This window comes from Pogoniulus pusillus, chromosome 24 (assembly GCF_015220805.1).
Source record: "Pogoniulus pusillus isolate bPogPus1 chromosome 24, bPogPus1.pri, whole genome shotgun sequence".
Taxonomy (NCBI): Eukaryota; Metazoa; Chordata; class Aves; order Piciformes; family Lybiidae; genus Pogoniulus; species Pogoniulus pusillus.
This window is the reverse complement of record NC_087287.1, coordinates 17381311-17397727: the sequence shown is the minus strand read 5'-3', so window position 1 is coordinate 17397727 and position 16417 is coordinate 17381311. Positions and strand designations below refer to the sequence as shown.

General features: G+C 37.8%; 1 protein-coding gene across 2 annotated transcripts in view; it reads left to right on the top strand.

The window, feature by feature from the left end:
- The window catches only part of ELP4 (elongator acetyltransferase complex subunit 4), a 132628-nt gene that overhangs the window by 38647 nt on the left and 77564 nt on the right, over positions 1–16417 (top strand). For both annotated transcript variants that reach the window (XM_064163828.1, XM_064163829.1), the window contains exons 7-8: positions 1571–1759; positions 15611–15719. In XM_064163828.1, the coding sequence (XP_064019898.1) occupies positions 1571–1759; positions 15611–15719 (298 nt within the window). The remainder of the gene's footprint in view (positions 1–1570; positions 1760–15610; positions 15720–16417) is intronic.

Below are 16417 nucleotides of genomic sequence, written 5' to 3'. Positions count from 1 at the left end.
GCTCGCAGTGGTAGCCATGGCAACAGGCATATCATCCCACTGTACAGCACCATGCTCCGAGCTGCTCCTCCCGCACCGTTGACAGGTCCTGTGGAAGCCCGAGAGCTTGCTGGCTGCGAAGAGCAGTGCTGAGTGCAACAAACACCCTGCCAGCCTTCAGCCAGCAAACAGCCTCCTCCTGCAGAGATTAGCCTGGTGTTTCTTATTTTCCTTTGGATATTTCTGAATGTATTTATTTATTCTACCTGTTGAAAAATGAAGGTTGGTCAGAGTGAATATTTTTGGTTGGGTTTTTTTTTTTGGGCTTGCAAGCAGAGTAAAAATTAATCGTGGATATCTTCTGTACTTGTTGTTCATTGTTTCAGAATGTCCTATTAGTGTCAATAAAGCAAAACCAGATCTTTAAGTCAGATGGGTTTAAAAGAATATGTTTGCTAAATGTCATATATAAGTTCTTGAGTTGAAACTTTAAAAGATAGAAAAAGATCCCTTTTTGAGGCCAGGTAATCCATCTTGAGACCCACCATCATTGTTTCTATTTCAAGGCAGACCACAGAATCATAGAATGATTTGGGTTGAAAGAGATGTCCAGAGGTCTAGTCAACCCCCTCGCAGTAAGCAGGGATATCCTCCACTGAATCAGATTGCTCAAGGGCTTTGTCCAGCCTCACCATGAATATCTCTAGGGAGGGGGCTTCAACTACCTCTCTTGGCATCCTGTTCCAGTGTTCCAGCATGCTCATGCTTAAAGATCTTTTTCCTAATATTCGATCTAAGTCTCCTCTCATGTCAAACCATTGCCCCTCACCCTATCACTGCAGGCCTTTGGAAACAGTCTCTGTGCAGCCCTTCAGGTATCAGGAGGCTGCTCTACTCCGCTCTGCTAAGACCACACCTGGAGTACTGCATCCAGCTCTGGAACCCTCCACACAGGAAAGACATGAACCTGATGGAGAGGATCCAGAGGAGGGCCAGGAAAATGATCGGGGATCTGGAACACCTCTGCTTTGAGGACAGACTGAGGGAACTGGATTTGCTCAGCCTAGAGAAGAGAAGGCTCCAGGGAGGCCTAATAACAGCCTTCCAGTACCTGAAAGGGACTACAAGAGGGCTGCAAAGGAACTGTTAGAAAGGCTTTGAGTGATAGGTTGAGGGTCAATGGTTCGAAATTAGGGAAGAGTAGATTTAGATTGGGTGTTAGGAAGAAGTTCTGCACCTTGAGGGTGCTGGAACACTAGAAGAGGTTGCCCAGGGAGGTAGGTGAGATTTTTAAGGTAAGGCAGCTCTGAGCAAGCTGGTTTAATGGAGGATATCCCTGGGGGTTGGACTAGGTGACCTTTGAAGATTCCTTCTGACCCAAACCATTCTATGATCCTCTGTCAGCAAAGAGAAATGCCATCCCATTTGTGTTTTCTATAAGATTGGCTGAGATTAAGCTATGATGCTGTAAGTCATGTAACTATTATGGATGTTTATCCTATTCATTGTATTTTTGAAATCATGTTAAGAAACTCTTTCCTCTTAGTGTTTAAAAAATAACAAGGGGCTCTTTTTTTTTTTCCCCCAAAAGAAAAAACCAAAGAATATTTTGCGGATAGGAATTCAGAGCCTGGGGTCCATGTTGTGGGGAGATGACATCTGTAGCAGTGCCATTCCTGAAGATATGCACAGCCTTACAAAATTCCTCTATGTTCTCCGGGGTCTCCTCAGAAAATCTTTGTCAGCCTGCATCATCACAGTGCCTGCTCACCTCATCCAGGTAGGGATGCTGTCTTTGCATTATTTCGTAGCTCACATATCAGTTAGCAACAATGTACAGTTTATGGCAAGAAAATAAAGTCAATTATGGACATTTTGAAAACTCTTTTTATTCAAAGGGCAATGTTAGAGCATAGCTTCACTGTAGTGTTTCTATACTTACATGGGACAGTTGTGCTGCAAAATCTGAAGGACTTAAGCATACATCTTAGGTACAGTTATGTCCTATGTGGATCTTAGTCTTTTTTGGAAACTATCAAAATTTCAGAAACTGTTAAAAAAAAAGCAAAGAGAATCCTCTTGGTAGCCTTTTTTAATTATTTTTTTACAACATCCCTACACACCTTTCCACTGTCTTTAGAACAGTGTTTGAAGTTTCAGTACAAGATATTTCTGGGAAGATGTAGCCAGGTGGGGTTGGTCTCTTCTCCCAGGCAACCAGCAACAGAACAAGGGGACACAGTCTCAAGTTGTGCTGGGGAAAGTCTAGGCTGGATGTTAGGAGGAAGTTCTTCACAGAGAGAGTGATTGGCATTGGAATGGGCTGCCCAGGGAGGTGGTGGAGTCACCATCCCTGGAGGTATTCAAGCAAAGCCTGCATGAGGCACTTAGTGCCATGGTCTAGTTGACTGGGTAGAGCTGAGTGCTAGGTTGGGCTGGATGATCTTGGAGGTCTCTTCCAACCTGGTTGATTCTATGATTATGGTGATGTGTTATCTTGTTTTTCAAGCCAGAATTTGGAAGATACAGGTTTAGTCTTTAATATCCCATTGTGTCAGGACAGCAGCTAACCACTTGTGGTATCAGAGTGATGTTCCAAATTGTCAAATCAGAAGCTTCTAACAGCACATTTCATGAAAGTGTACAGAGACTTAAATTATGTCTTCTGCAAATAAACTCTTCTAGCAAAAGGGAAAATGTAGATGGTCTTTTTTTTTCTGCAAGTGGTAATGAAACTTAGAAAAGCAAAATTACTGTTTACACTGAGCAGAGTACCTGTAATTTTGGATATTAATTTGATTTCATCACAGTTAAAAAAAAACTAGATAAAACTTCATATTATGAAATGTATGTTCATAGTAGATGAGCTTATTACTAGATTAAGTCCTTCTTAGGTAAGGACATGACTCTCACTTCTGTATTGCATTTGGTAAAGGTGTTTGAATTCCTGCAAATGTTATTCTTGTAGATACCTGCATCATTTGCTGCTTCAAAAATAAACTAATTTTAGCACTGCAGTCAGAAATGGATGATTATTCCCTTGCAGTGCAAAACTCTATCTCCTTTTAAGTACAGATGGCAGTTTGCCTTCAAAAAGATTGACAGTAAAATTTAATGCCATGAAGAGAATTTGTAACTGTAAAACAAGCATCCTTCATTTTACACATTGGAATTACCTGTCCATAACTGAAACGTACAATTGGTTTCATTATACTGTTTTTTATGTCTATTATGTCAATAAAACTATGATCATGTTCTAAAGAAGAAGTTCAGAAGCATCTCTAAGAAACAACCAAAGGATGAACGTTTTTGTTTGGTGCAGAGTTACCTGGGAAGGCGATTTGGATTTTGTGTTTATAAATTCTACATAAATCATCTTTTTAAACTGGATTTTTTTTTTTTCCTTTTCACTGTTTTGCAATGAGTGCTAGAATATTCTGGCTTTAAACAAAAAGAAACATTATTTCCAGGATGTTTGCTTAGAAGCCTTGAACAAATTGAGGTATTCTTGTTATTTTTTTTTGGAAACTGTTCAATTTCATGTATCCTTTAAGCAATAAAGTATGGAGAAAACTGTCATTAGGAGGAGCAAAGCTGCTGAGGGTTCCTTATACCCCACATTACTCAGTTCCCAGAGCCCTGCTGTGTAGTTGTTCCACTCTCCAAGAAGCCTGTTAAAGAACCCCTGAGAGCATGTGTACAGCCCTCCATGTTAATAGTTAATTGGTGAGGATGGCAAGATGAGAGGACAGCCGAACATGTGGTCTCTCAGGCTCAAGCCGTAGACAGACCTTTAGTTATAATAACAGCAGCTGCTCACATTCTCACAACCCAGCTACTCACCATTCTGTCACTGAGGTTTCTTACTGGATTAAAAAAGTAAAGAAAATATCTTTTCTTTCCAAGAGAATAAGAGGGGGATTTTTTTCCCCCAAGCGATTTCTATGTATGTATTTAATTTGATCAGAGTAAATTCTAGCATATACATTCTCTGATGAACCCTGAAAGCACAGAAAATGCACAATAGTTTTCTCAAGATACAGTAAATTGTCAGAACACTGAAGGCACAGAAAATGCACAATATTTTTCTCAAGATGTAGTAAATTGCACAATTATTCCCTGAGCTACTGGGGAGGTTTTGCATTTTCTAAGTTATCTTTTGCCTCACAACTCTGTTAATTAGGTGGTCTGCAAGTAAATTCTTCACAGGAGTAATTTTCATTAAGTCCCTGTAAGTTCAAAATCACATTTTAATCAAACTTTTGCCTACAGAGAAATTGCTTTATTTTTACTTGCTTTCTCTTGGGAAAAAAAAACCAACAAAACAGTTTTTCAGTAGTGACTCCTACCTTATCTTGTCTCTGTCAGGCCACAGTACTTGTTACTCTGGGGTGGAAAAAATAAAACTCACAAGTGGTGGAACTGATTTTCAACAGTGAAAATGTCTTTCCAACCCAAAACAGTTACATATATATTTTGCCAAATACTTGGCATGTGCTACTGTGACAGGGAGTTGCACAAATTCAATCTACCTGGTTTCATCCTTTTTTTTTCAGAAGATCTAATCTACCTTTACTTTTCAGGAATTATATCCCTGTTCTTGGCTGATGAGACAATAAGTTGAAGCTTCCTAATTTATCTTTTCTGTGTTTCGATTGGTTGATATTTTCTCCTCATCCTGCTTGCTTAATCAGTTTTTACACAGTCACTTTTCCTGCAGTCATGCTTTAATTTGTCACAATAACATAACACAAAAATGGAATTATTTCTTTCACTTTTCCTACATTTTAATGTCTACTTCATCTCTTTAATGACCATTAAATGGTGATTTGGTTCCTGATGCTTTTTCCTCTGCAGTCCACAACCGCCAATGTGGCTCTTTCATTGTTCTGGCTTTTTGTTGTCTTGGATTTAAGAAAACCTTGAATTGCATTTATCTAAAGATGATGCTGATTGACACGGTTAGATGGGACATTGAATCTCTTCACAGTGTTCTGTAGGGTTGTATTTGGGTAAAAGACACAAATATACAAAATATCCAGTTGCTTACAGAGCCTTTTCAAATTAATGTAAGGAAATTATGTTCCTTGTGTTTAATTCATGAAACTTTTAGTGCAAAGAGTGCATGGGAAAAAAAAAAAAAAGGCAAATTCTCTTTTCTCAACCACAAAAATAGGAATGCATTATTCTGGAAGAGAATTTCAAGAAAAATGACACAGAAAACTTCTCCAATTATGAATTTCATTCAGATGATATGTGACAAGTTTTATTTGATTGATATTTTCTACCAACTGAACATGCTCTTCCCTTACACTGTCTGTCAGGTAATAAATATTGAGATACTCAGAAGTATGATTAAAATAGTTGATGGAAGGTTATTTTTCAAGTCTTCCTACTGCTGCTTGAAAATGCATTGTGCCTATGAAATCAGATGGTGCATTTGAAAAGGGAAAATTACTGCCATTTTTAAAATCTAGCAGTGATGAAGGATGGCAGACTGAAAAGGGATTTCATTTCTAGTCACACTTTCCAAATATAAGGGATATTATCAAAACAAGTAGGGACTCTTTTTCTGCATGTTGATAATCTGTGTGGCTTAGTACTTAGCTAAAGAAAAAGTAATCAAAATGCACCCAACTCTTCTGTGCTAGAAAGTGTGAAAGAACTTTGGTGTCACTGTTTTCTACTTACAGAAGTCCTAAATTATTTTCCTACTGTATTTCTTCTTTTTTCTCTATAATTATTAGAAATCATCAGTAAACCTAAAAGCACCTTCCCCCCAAAATACTAAATAGTATTTGTAATCATCTTCCTGTTCTTCCCAATTTTCTTATCACTGAAGTAATGTTTTTTGAAGTAAATTATGGAGTAGAAAGCAGAACAGTTTTATTAAAGCCAGCCTTTATTTTGAACTTGGAGCTGTATTAGTGGTAAGGACTAACAACCATATTAGTCAGCATGTACCAAGGGAAATTAATTGACTAATGAAAGGTCAGTATGAATAAGTCTTGTTACAGAACCTGTCCTCAGAGTCTGAAGTTCTGTTCAGCAAGGTATTTTCATTATTTCACCCAGTATGTTCAAAACTTCATTTCCTACAATATTAATGTTTTGATGCTTTGAATTCACTGAAGTGCATAAGTTACTGTATGTTTCAGTGTCAAAAAATTCAGAAACAAACCTTTTCACATACACAGCCTTTTGTGCTCACACTGAGTAATTTAGCAGCTAAACTCCAAGTCAAGCAGTAGAGTGCCTTAGAATCCATCGCTAATACGGGATTGTAAGATGTGAACTCCTATGGCTTGTGAATTTCTCACTTTGGAATCTTTATTCCTATGACAAGAGCTAAGAGTGATTGCCTGCCTTAAAACTCTAACTTCTGAGAGTTCACAAGTGTAAAATGCTGAATGATCTTCAAAATGTACTCAGTGGGGTAGTCACTGCACCCAGATTTCTATTGAGATAAATGTTGTGTAGTTTCTGTATCAGTTAAGCAGACATTTGAAATTCTTCACAAAATAGAAACTATGAAGATGAGTCTTTATATTTTTCTGTATCGTGGGGTTTTTACTTGTGGGGGGTATTTAAATGTTACACATTGCTTTTTTTGTTCTATGTAATAAATGCAGTTTAAAACCATACCAAAACATACTGGCCCCTAAGTTTAGAACAGGTATTCTTAAGTTATCCACAGAGTTTTCAGATATGAATATTCTGCTTTGAATAGTCTGGGTATTCATTAAAGCACCTTTCAAATTCTGGTTGAGTAGGAAGCTCAGAGAAGTAATAATTCAAAATTTCAATTGTGAGACAGTAAGTATTTTTAATTTCTATTACTGTCAATCATGTCTGCTAATCAAGTTGCAAAAGAAAGGGAGGTATTTTGTTGTTTCATAAGATAAGTTTATGGTTGCCAGCAGGCTGTATTGTAGCTCTCCCACTTCTGATTTGGTAACAACTGCTACAAATACAAGCATAGGTTTTGTACCCACGTTGCCATTTAAATGTCTTAGCTATAATATGATGAACAATTCCATTATATGTTAAAATTGCATGCCTGAAACAGCCTTCTCATCTTCATAAATTTCACTTTTTAGAAGGACACAATATACACATCCTTCTCACTATCTTGTCAACACTCTGCCTTTTAATTAAAAAAAAAAATACTCCTTCAAAATGAACCTTAAACAGTAAAAGTTAATTGAATGTATGCAACACTGCAATTTGCTTTTACATTTCATGTGTGTTACCTGCAAATACGCTTACCAAAAATCAGTTAAGATTTAGAACTGAATCTTTCAACTGCAGTATTAGTCCTAAACAGTTAAATATCCCATCACAGTATGGAGATAGTCATCTGTTCAAGCATATGGAATCTTTTGGCTACTGGACTAAGTAGTTAATATAATGCCCAGTGTCCAGACATGGACACAACTGTTATGGAAGCAGAAGGGAAGAGGCACATGTATTGAGCCCATTTGGACACCGTTAAGTAAAGATTAGAAGAGGGACTTGAAATAATGCAGGTCAAAGTAGTTCTCTGCTTTAAGCAAGTATTTCTCTTAGAAAATAGAAGGTAGCACTGCTTTTCTGAAGCAATTGTGTAGTAGAAGTTCTTGGGGGGAAAAAAAAGACCTGTGAATCTTGCATTAAATAGAAAGGTTATCTGTTGTCTGTTGTGTTTCAGAACAAAGAAGATCATTTTGTGTCATACTACTTTGGGTTTAAATCACTGTAGATGGATTTCCCATCTTAAATGATTTTCAAATAACTGAATATTGAATTTGTGTGTGATGTCTGCTTGGGAGTATTTTTATGTGAACTTTTAGTGTTGCTTAAAACCCTTGAAATTTCAGAATCTAATTTTAGGTCTTTTTATTTAGACTTGCTCTATTAATTACAGTATCATCATAATAAAAAGGAATACTGCATCTTTAATGATGTTTTTGTGTCTGTGTAGTTAAGCTTTAATACTGGGGGGGGGGAAGAAAGGGGAAAAAAAAAAAGGAAAAAAAAATTAAATTAGCCTTGTAACCTCTTTCTCTTCCAGACTGATGATGGAAAATAAAAGCTCTTAGCCACAGAATGTAACACTTAGAATTAATATTTAATTAGACCAGCAAATTGTACACCGTGGCTGAAAGCTTCCAAAGAGTTGTTAGTGCCACAATTGACCTACAAGTTTAATAATAACTCACTTCTAGGAGCAAGTGCCAGTTCAGCATAGTGGAGCCACTGTAAGAAAGTCCTAGGAGATTAAAATCAGCAAACCAAATGGCAGGCGAGGATTCCTGGGATGGAGCCTTCTGGAAAGCTGGGAGCTGGAGTAGCTTTTCAGCCAGGATTCAGATGAGAACAGTGGGCAAAAAAAGCTGATCCCTCCTGTTCTGGGAGCTTCTGGTTGTAGGCCAAAATCCTAGAACAGATTTTTTTCTAAATGTTCTTACTGCAGCTATTAATTTATATCACAAATCAAGTAATGAACTACTTATCGTCATCTTTTAATTAAGTTTTAATGCAGACATTATCACAGAATTCTCTGGCCATGAATTTTACTCATGGAAGAATGGCACCTTTTTTGCTATGGCTTGTAATTTAGTGTGTTTGTGTTGCAGACTGTTTTATTTTATAGTGTCTTGCTGCCACTTAAAAGGGCTCTTGTTACAGTACAATGAAATAAGCAATTTATCTTGATATTATGAAATGCATAAATTAAATATGAAGTGTGTATGCGTTGTAAAGCAGAATATTTTGGAGGTTAAATACTTTAATCTTGCTTTTCATTTTATGAACAATTAAAATGTCAAGCCAGTAAACTCTACCATCAGATACCCACCTGAGCCTTCGTTCTGTGGCAAATTATTCTAGTGAAATAGGGCACCATAAGTTCAAAACTGTGCGAACACACAGCAACAGACTGAGGAAGGAACATTTTGCATTATTTATTGGCTAGAGCCTAAATAATTAAAGAAATGCCTACTCATTAGTTAAAAATTAAAGCAGGTGAGGACCTTGCCAGCAGAGGGAGCAGTCATGTCTTTCCTTAGGTTCCCATCGTTTCCAGCCTACCCATCATTTCCACCCTACCTCTTCTTATTGCCCAGCCAGTTTCCCATCTGGACTTAGCTTTGCCAACCTGCTCCTGATGACAGCCTATAATTTTATACTGAATAAGGGATTCACTTTTTAAATTATTTTCTATTTCAGAATCTTGCCACTTGATTACCAGCATCACTTAGATGTTGCTTTTTGATATTTGTGTACAATGCATTGAAGTAATAGCGGAGGATCTTTTTTGGTCACCTGTGAATAAAATGTGATTCACTGTTTAAAGAATTAAAGTTGCAGCAGTAGTTTGCCTTTGTCAGTTGGTAAGCAGTCTGCAAAGACATTTTTTTTCAGATAAAATAGCAACAAAAAGAGCTCCTAAATATTTTTTCTTATAATGAATAGTTACCAGTGGAGTCTTAGGATGTTAGTTCAACCAGTTGGTCCCAGCAGTTTTCTTATGGCTCTTTTTTGATATGGCTTTCATTCTACTTTTGCATCTGTATTTTATACTACACAACAACCAACATGCAGCATTGAATGTGTGGTTAATTTTGTAAACAAATCTGCTCAGATAGTCATTTAATTTTTGTGATAATTAGAGACAAAAAATAGCAAACAATTTCCCATATGTCCTTTTGTAACAATGATACAGTGTCATTTATAAAGACCAGATATTGTTCATGGGAGTTGCTGAGCTCAGCATAGATCTTGTACTGATTTCTTCCTAGCTTCTCAGCCTTCACTGGAGGGCTTGATCAGGCTTATTTTATCTACCCACTGCAGCAAGACACACACAAGAGCCCTGCACCTCAGAGTCATTCATAGTCACACGCAGTCTGTGCTTTCAGCTACTGAATGCTAAGGAAATAGAAAAGCACTGAACAGAGATTCAGCTCAAAAAGTGTCACCCATTAATACCTTGTACATCTGTCATCTCTTTCAGCCAGATAATAACAGGATTTTCAGCACCCAGCTTCCTAGGCTTCAACTCCCACTTCATTTTCCTGATACCAGCAAATTCTTCCCTGGTAGTCCAAATCCATAAAGCCTTCTAAACCAAGCCTCAAATTGAGAGGGGTAGACAAGACTTCAGGGAAAGGCTGAGTTGAGTTCCCAGTTCAGTGTTGAGTGGCTTGTGACTTTGGACAACTCACATGACATCTTTGTGCTTGTTACATGTCTTGGAAATGAGGAATGCCACACTTGCCTGTCTTTTGTAAAGCACTCGAAGATTAGCAGGTGGAAAGTCTGACTTAAACTATATAGTCTTTGTTCTCACTTCTGTTTTTTGTAGCCCCTAGTAGCAACTGTTACTGAATTTGTTTCACCTATATTGAGTCATCATGCATTTCACTGATGGCCTTTAGGTCTTCCTTCCAATGACAAAACGCATACATTTTTGTTTTGTAGGGTGACAATGTTGGCTGCCATTAGGTTCTTTTATAACCCAAGTAATAGATTCAGTCTAGCCATGCTTGTTCAGTAAGTTCAGTTAGTAGGTTTGGTGCTAATCAACTTGGAGTCAAAGTTTTATACTTTGCAGTCTTTGTTAATTACTGGTGTAACACTTTTTGGCAGAGCACTTGCTAATCTTTGCTTTTGGAGAGTTGTGAGTAATGACAGACTGCACCAATAGTATCTCTCTATGAAACTCATACAAGGTCATATACCTAACTTCTACCAAAATAAAATGTATGGGCAATCCTCTGATTTTCTGAGCAGTAATTATTAACACAAAGAGTGAAGCCATTAATAATTGATCTGGTAAACTTAAAATCCTTTGGAGATTTAATAGTAATGACAAGTGATAAATATTTGTATGTTATGAAATCATGACCACATCATTGTATGATAATGTCTCAGAAAATATCAGTTACTTCATCTATTGAATATCCAGCATTTCATTCGAGTCCAAGGTGGCTGCCTGCGTTATAGTAGCAGCCTTGCTCCAGTTTTATGACAAAATGTCACACAAAGTTTTAAAAGGCACAACCAATTTTTAAGCTCTTGCTGAAAATCCATGCACCAAAATTTGCTTCAAGTCCCTAACATTCATATTACCATGCATGGACTTGCTTCTTTGCTCTTTAATAGTGAGGCATTCTTTCAGCTACCATTCTTTGGTTCTGTGAAATGAAATGTCAGGATTTCTGGACTTGAAAATTTGCTTCAAGTCCATAAGATTCATATTACCATGCATGGACTTGCTTCTTTGCTCTTTAATAGTGAGGCATCCTTTCAGCTACCATTCTCTGGTTCTGTCAAATGAAGTGTCAGGATTTCTGGACTTGAAAATTTGCTTCAAGTCCCTAACATTCATATTACCATGCATGGACTTGCTTCTTTGCTCTTTAATAGTGAGGCATTCTTTCAGCTACCATTCTTTGGTTGTGTGAAATGAAATGTCAGGATTTCTGGACTTGAAAATTTGCTTCAAGTCCATAGGATTCATATTACCATGCATGGACTTGCTTCTTTGCTCTTTAATAGTGAGGCATCCTTTCAGCTACCATTCTCTGGTTCTGTCAAATGAAGTGTCAGGATTTCTGGACTCCCCTGTTGGTAACAACACAAACTGTTGCCTACAATTACAGTTTTACCTAGATTTGAGGCGAGTATCTGAATTCATCTCCAAATTCTGCGCTGTCATGTGGCAAGTATGCAACTCACCAGTGAAACTGTGGGGTATTCCCCAGATCTGGAAATTACAAGCAGTGTTTTAGGTAATAAAACACATTTTAGGATTCAGTGTATTAACTTCTAGTTAAATGTTTTCAAATAAAATCAGAGATAGGATCATATTACCAGAAAGTCAAGGTACAGAAGTCCCTCTACCAATGGCCTAATGGTCTCTTGAAAAGAGACACAGTCTAAAACCCCCTTCTTTTCAAGTTAATGTACTAAGATCATATAAATGCATTAATCAGAATACAAATGGAAATAGAATCAACTACACAAAGCTTTTGTGATTCAAGAACTTAAGATATTTATGTAGGCACCAGTATTGCTGTAGTTCCTTGATATGAGTCTCCTGTTTTTCCTTCTAATTGTTTTATGTAGTATGTAGAAAAGTTGGAGCCGTTCTAAGACAATTTTCCATTCTTTTACTTGTGGTTATTTAATGCAATGCAAAGAGTGAAAATTTGAATATTTTTATTACACAAGTATCCTGAGGTTTTTTTAATTTCTTTCCAAACTGACAAAAAAAGGGAGGATGTATCTCTGGGTATTAGAACAATTTTGACAGGAAATCAGAGGAGAACTAGAAATTAGAGCAGAGCAATAAAGACAGATTTTCTTCCTAATACAGAATCCAGATGAACCAAGATTGATTTGATTAATAGTACCAATGCTAAAATTGTGGTACATTAAGAACTCAATCCAGTAGAAACACAACAGTATTCATTTCAGTATGTAAGTTAACTGAGACGTATATTTGTGTTTCTAGAATACCACTCAGACACAGGGAATGATGCATCTGGAGCTGCTTTCTTTGTAAATTCAGTATTTTAAAACATGGACTAATAATTACTCAAAGCTCTGAAGATTCTGTAAATGAATTAGTAGGACAAAGCAATCTTTTTCCATACCTGTCCTTCCCAACAGCTTAGCACTTACATATAATTCCCATCTACGTGTCCAACGAGCACCAGGGATTCTCTTGAGACGTCGTTTTGAAAGTACAGTTTGGTCGAGGCCAAACATTGCAAGTTTGCACTTAAAAGAAAACGTCTGTCTGAAGCAGTGAGCACAAAGTAAGGTATAGAATGGATGCCCAGCCCAGCCTGCACAACAGGGTTGCTACCATGTTGTTAGAATAATTGCATTTTGGCTGAACTGATTTAGAAAACCTGCAGTACAGCTAGCAAGACTGAAAACTTTCCAGGACTGGATTGAGGGTTGGGGCTTCTTTATTTTTTAGTGTAATTTAAAACAATGCCTCTTCTAGCTGCCAACAAACTCTTTCCCTGAATCTCCCCATTCCTGGCTTCCCTCCTAACCATGTCCTGGCTCACCTCCAGAGCTGCCAAGTTTATGCCAGAAGCAGGAGGTGGATTTGTATGGGGCTGGAGGAAGATCTGGAGCTCTGTTAAATTTTCAGGCCCAGATGGGGCAACATGATTTGTGTGTTTATGTCAGTGTGCCATACATCACAACTATCTGTGTGCTGACGTCAGCTTTGATTGGATATGAATGTGCTGAACACTGCAAACTAGAAAAGAACCTGATAGATACAGATCTATGGCAACAATGCCACATAAGCAAATGTCCCTTTGGTGTGGCGATTCGCTCTGCAAAGTGTTTCCCAAGGTACACTGCATGAAGCCAGGAGAATGTTTTGACACATTTTGCAAGCAAAACCAAAACCAACATGGGCAAACAGACTACAGTGTAAGAAAGCAAACCTCTTTGGAAGAGCCAAAAGCAATGTTTAGAAGCGTTAGGTGAGTTTTTAGCGTTAGGTGAAGACTGAGTTGCTGCCCCTCACTTGAATCATTCCAGAAATAAGACCAATTAGGAGAAATTACATTCTTAGCATTTGCAGGACTGTTAATGATGAGAATGCCTTGTTGAGGGTTGAGCATCTTGCTGGCCACACTTTCTGTCACCTGCTGTTATCAAAGCTAGCAAACAGAAGTATGAAGACAGCAAACTTTTTTTACTCTTTATTTTTCAAATGAGAGGGGGGATATTTTTTTTCTATACCAGAAGTTTAGGTTAGCTTCCAGAAATCATCAGGGTGTGTTGATTTGTCTAACACCTTTGTGTTTCTTGCCTACACAAATAACATCCAGCAGCTTGCTGAAGAGCTTGCAAAACGTGGTCTGTGATTGCTGGGGGTCGCTGGCTGCTTCAGGTTTATGTTTAAACTGCTTTTATGTGGTCCATCCTGTAAAATAATCTGACCAACGTTTCAATTAACTTCTACTATACTGCCTCTCTCCTCCTAGAAGAGGGTAGCATTTGCAAGTCAGCTCTGCTATTTCAGAGATGGATATAATAACAAAGTTTAGGGACTGATGTGCACACAGTGTTCTTTTACCTCAAACTGCTTCTGTTACTCCTCAGAAAGGCAGGCTTGTGGCATGACACTGCTTTGTCACAGCCATCATTAGACTTCGTAGGTAAAACTGAAGTTCCCTGATTCCACAGGGATAGGTCATTTTGGCCTGTGCACAAGTAACATCTTTGAAAAGAGAGCAGTCCCCAGGATTTAATGCCATCTGGCCTGTGAGCTGGGGAGGGGAGGAGGTGTAAAGGTACCATGGGATCGTAACCTGAGCAGATTGGGCCATGCAGGATGGGCCACAGGCTACTGGATGGAGCTGTCGAAGGACAGAATTCAGATGATTCTTTGATGGGAATAGGAAATGTTCACCTTTTGTATCTGCTCTGTAGGCTTCTCTTGTGGCTAGGAAAAATGCTGTTATTGAAATGTGGGTTCGTGAAAGCAATTGGTATATTGATCACTGCTGCCACAAACCTTTTTGTCAGTACAAGGTGTAGCTTTTTCTGATGTATCTGAGGGTGTTCCCCTGCTTCTAATTGCTTTGTAAATTATTATTATGATAGAATTTACCAGTATTTAAACTGACCCTTCAAAATAAGCTTTGGTCATACAGTTTATGAAAGAAGTGCAGAATGTACAAGATGCTTTCAAATTAATAACAAAAGCCAAACTATAACCGTAGGTATTTTGAGGTGGCTGGTTATGATATGCCTGAAGATACCCTTCAGCCATCAAGGACAAGAGTATCCCCAGCTGTCCAAGTCACTTTTAAGATAACTACTTCTTAAGCAAATATTTTGCTTTTTAACACAAATGCATCTCTTTTTTTCCTCCTTAAATGCTGACATCATGAAAAAATACAAGAGTGATTTATCCTGAGTTGCCTCTGTAGGTCTTTGTGACCTTTGAAAATTGCTTTCTGCTGTATAAAATGAAGAATACTGTTTAAGGCACGTGACAGTACGTTGTTGCACAAGACATCACTTAAAAATCACAAATGTATTGAGAAATGGTGATGCAGCTTGAAGCTTTGGCTTCATACGTTATGTAGAGAGGAACTTCTGGACAGAAAAACACTGGAGAAAAAATGCCTTGGGTTTCCATGTTGTTTGGCTGCTGACCAAAATGACTAATTCTGTGGGTTGTGCTTGCTAAAAATATTAGAGATGAAAAGCCCAAGAGTATTCAAAATTAAGGTTTTCACAGCACAAACAGAAGCTGGGCACTGATTCACAGTAGAAGTCAATGAGAGGTGCTTAACTGCCTGTAGCTTGTAGATACTTTTCATGTGAGCAAATGCTTATGTTGTGAAGGTTTAGGAAACCACAGATTTAGTGCTGAGGTAGCCTTTTTATGGTTTCTCCCCATCAGCTGTGTGTTTTCTTTTGACAGAAATTTCAAGTCTTTTCTTTTTTTAAGGAGAAAACCCTCTAAGGTAATTTCTAAGTATTGATGACCTATTTTTTTTCCCCACAGTTTGACACTGAGAAGACCAAAGCTTACTCTATGAACATTAATTACCTTTTTCATCACATAGGATGTGTATTTTGTTTCCATGTCTTACAGAATAAAGCAATTATGGAACGTGTAACAAACTTGTCAGATACGGTAGTTGGTCTTGAATCATTTATTGGCTCTGAGAGAGAAACCAATCCATTATACAAGGATTACCACGGTGAGTTCCATCTTTAGCAATGCAAGAAGTCTGCCCTGAGTGTTTTTAGGGCACTTAGCGGCTTCCCCTCCAATTGGGTATCTGCTATAAAGTAGCATTTGATTTCATTTCGGAATATACCTCTTAAATGTTTCTCCTTGCTAACCAGTCTTGAGTTAGGAAAATTTTCAGTGGAGTGCATTAAGGCTGCAAAGGAAACATGGCAACTCCTTGCATGTTGTCAAGCCATATTACTGAGGCACTGCTCAATCAGATGTACATCTCAACAGGCAGGCTTTGGGGAATTCACATGCAGAGGAGGCTTGGCAATCATCTGACCAGTGAGCTGAACTTGTCATGAAATCAATACTTTTGATCTGCCAAGTTTTAAATAGAGAACACGGCAAAACATATATTGTAGTAAGGTGAATAAACTGCTAAGTGATGTGCTATATAAACTTTATCTGAAAGAAATAGTCTATTTTGCAGGCTCAAGTTGCAGCACTTACCCATTTAAAGAAATGAATGTGGGTGTATGTGGCATGTAAAATATTAAACTAGTTTTGGTAAGAAGTCATGGAGCCTTTCAAGTGATTTCGCTTCCCATTGGGTTTAAATCTCGCATTTTGTTTCCCAAAGATGTTGCAGGAGAACTATTTAAATGTGAAAAGATTAGATTAAAAGTTATGCTTCGCCAAAGCAGTGAATAACAAACAGTT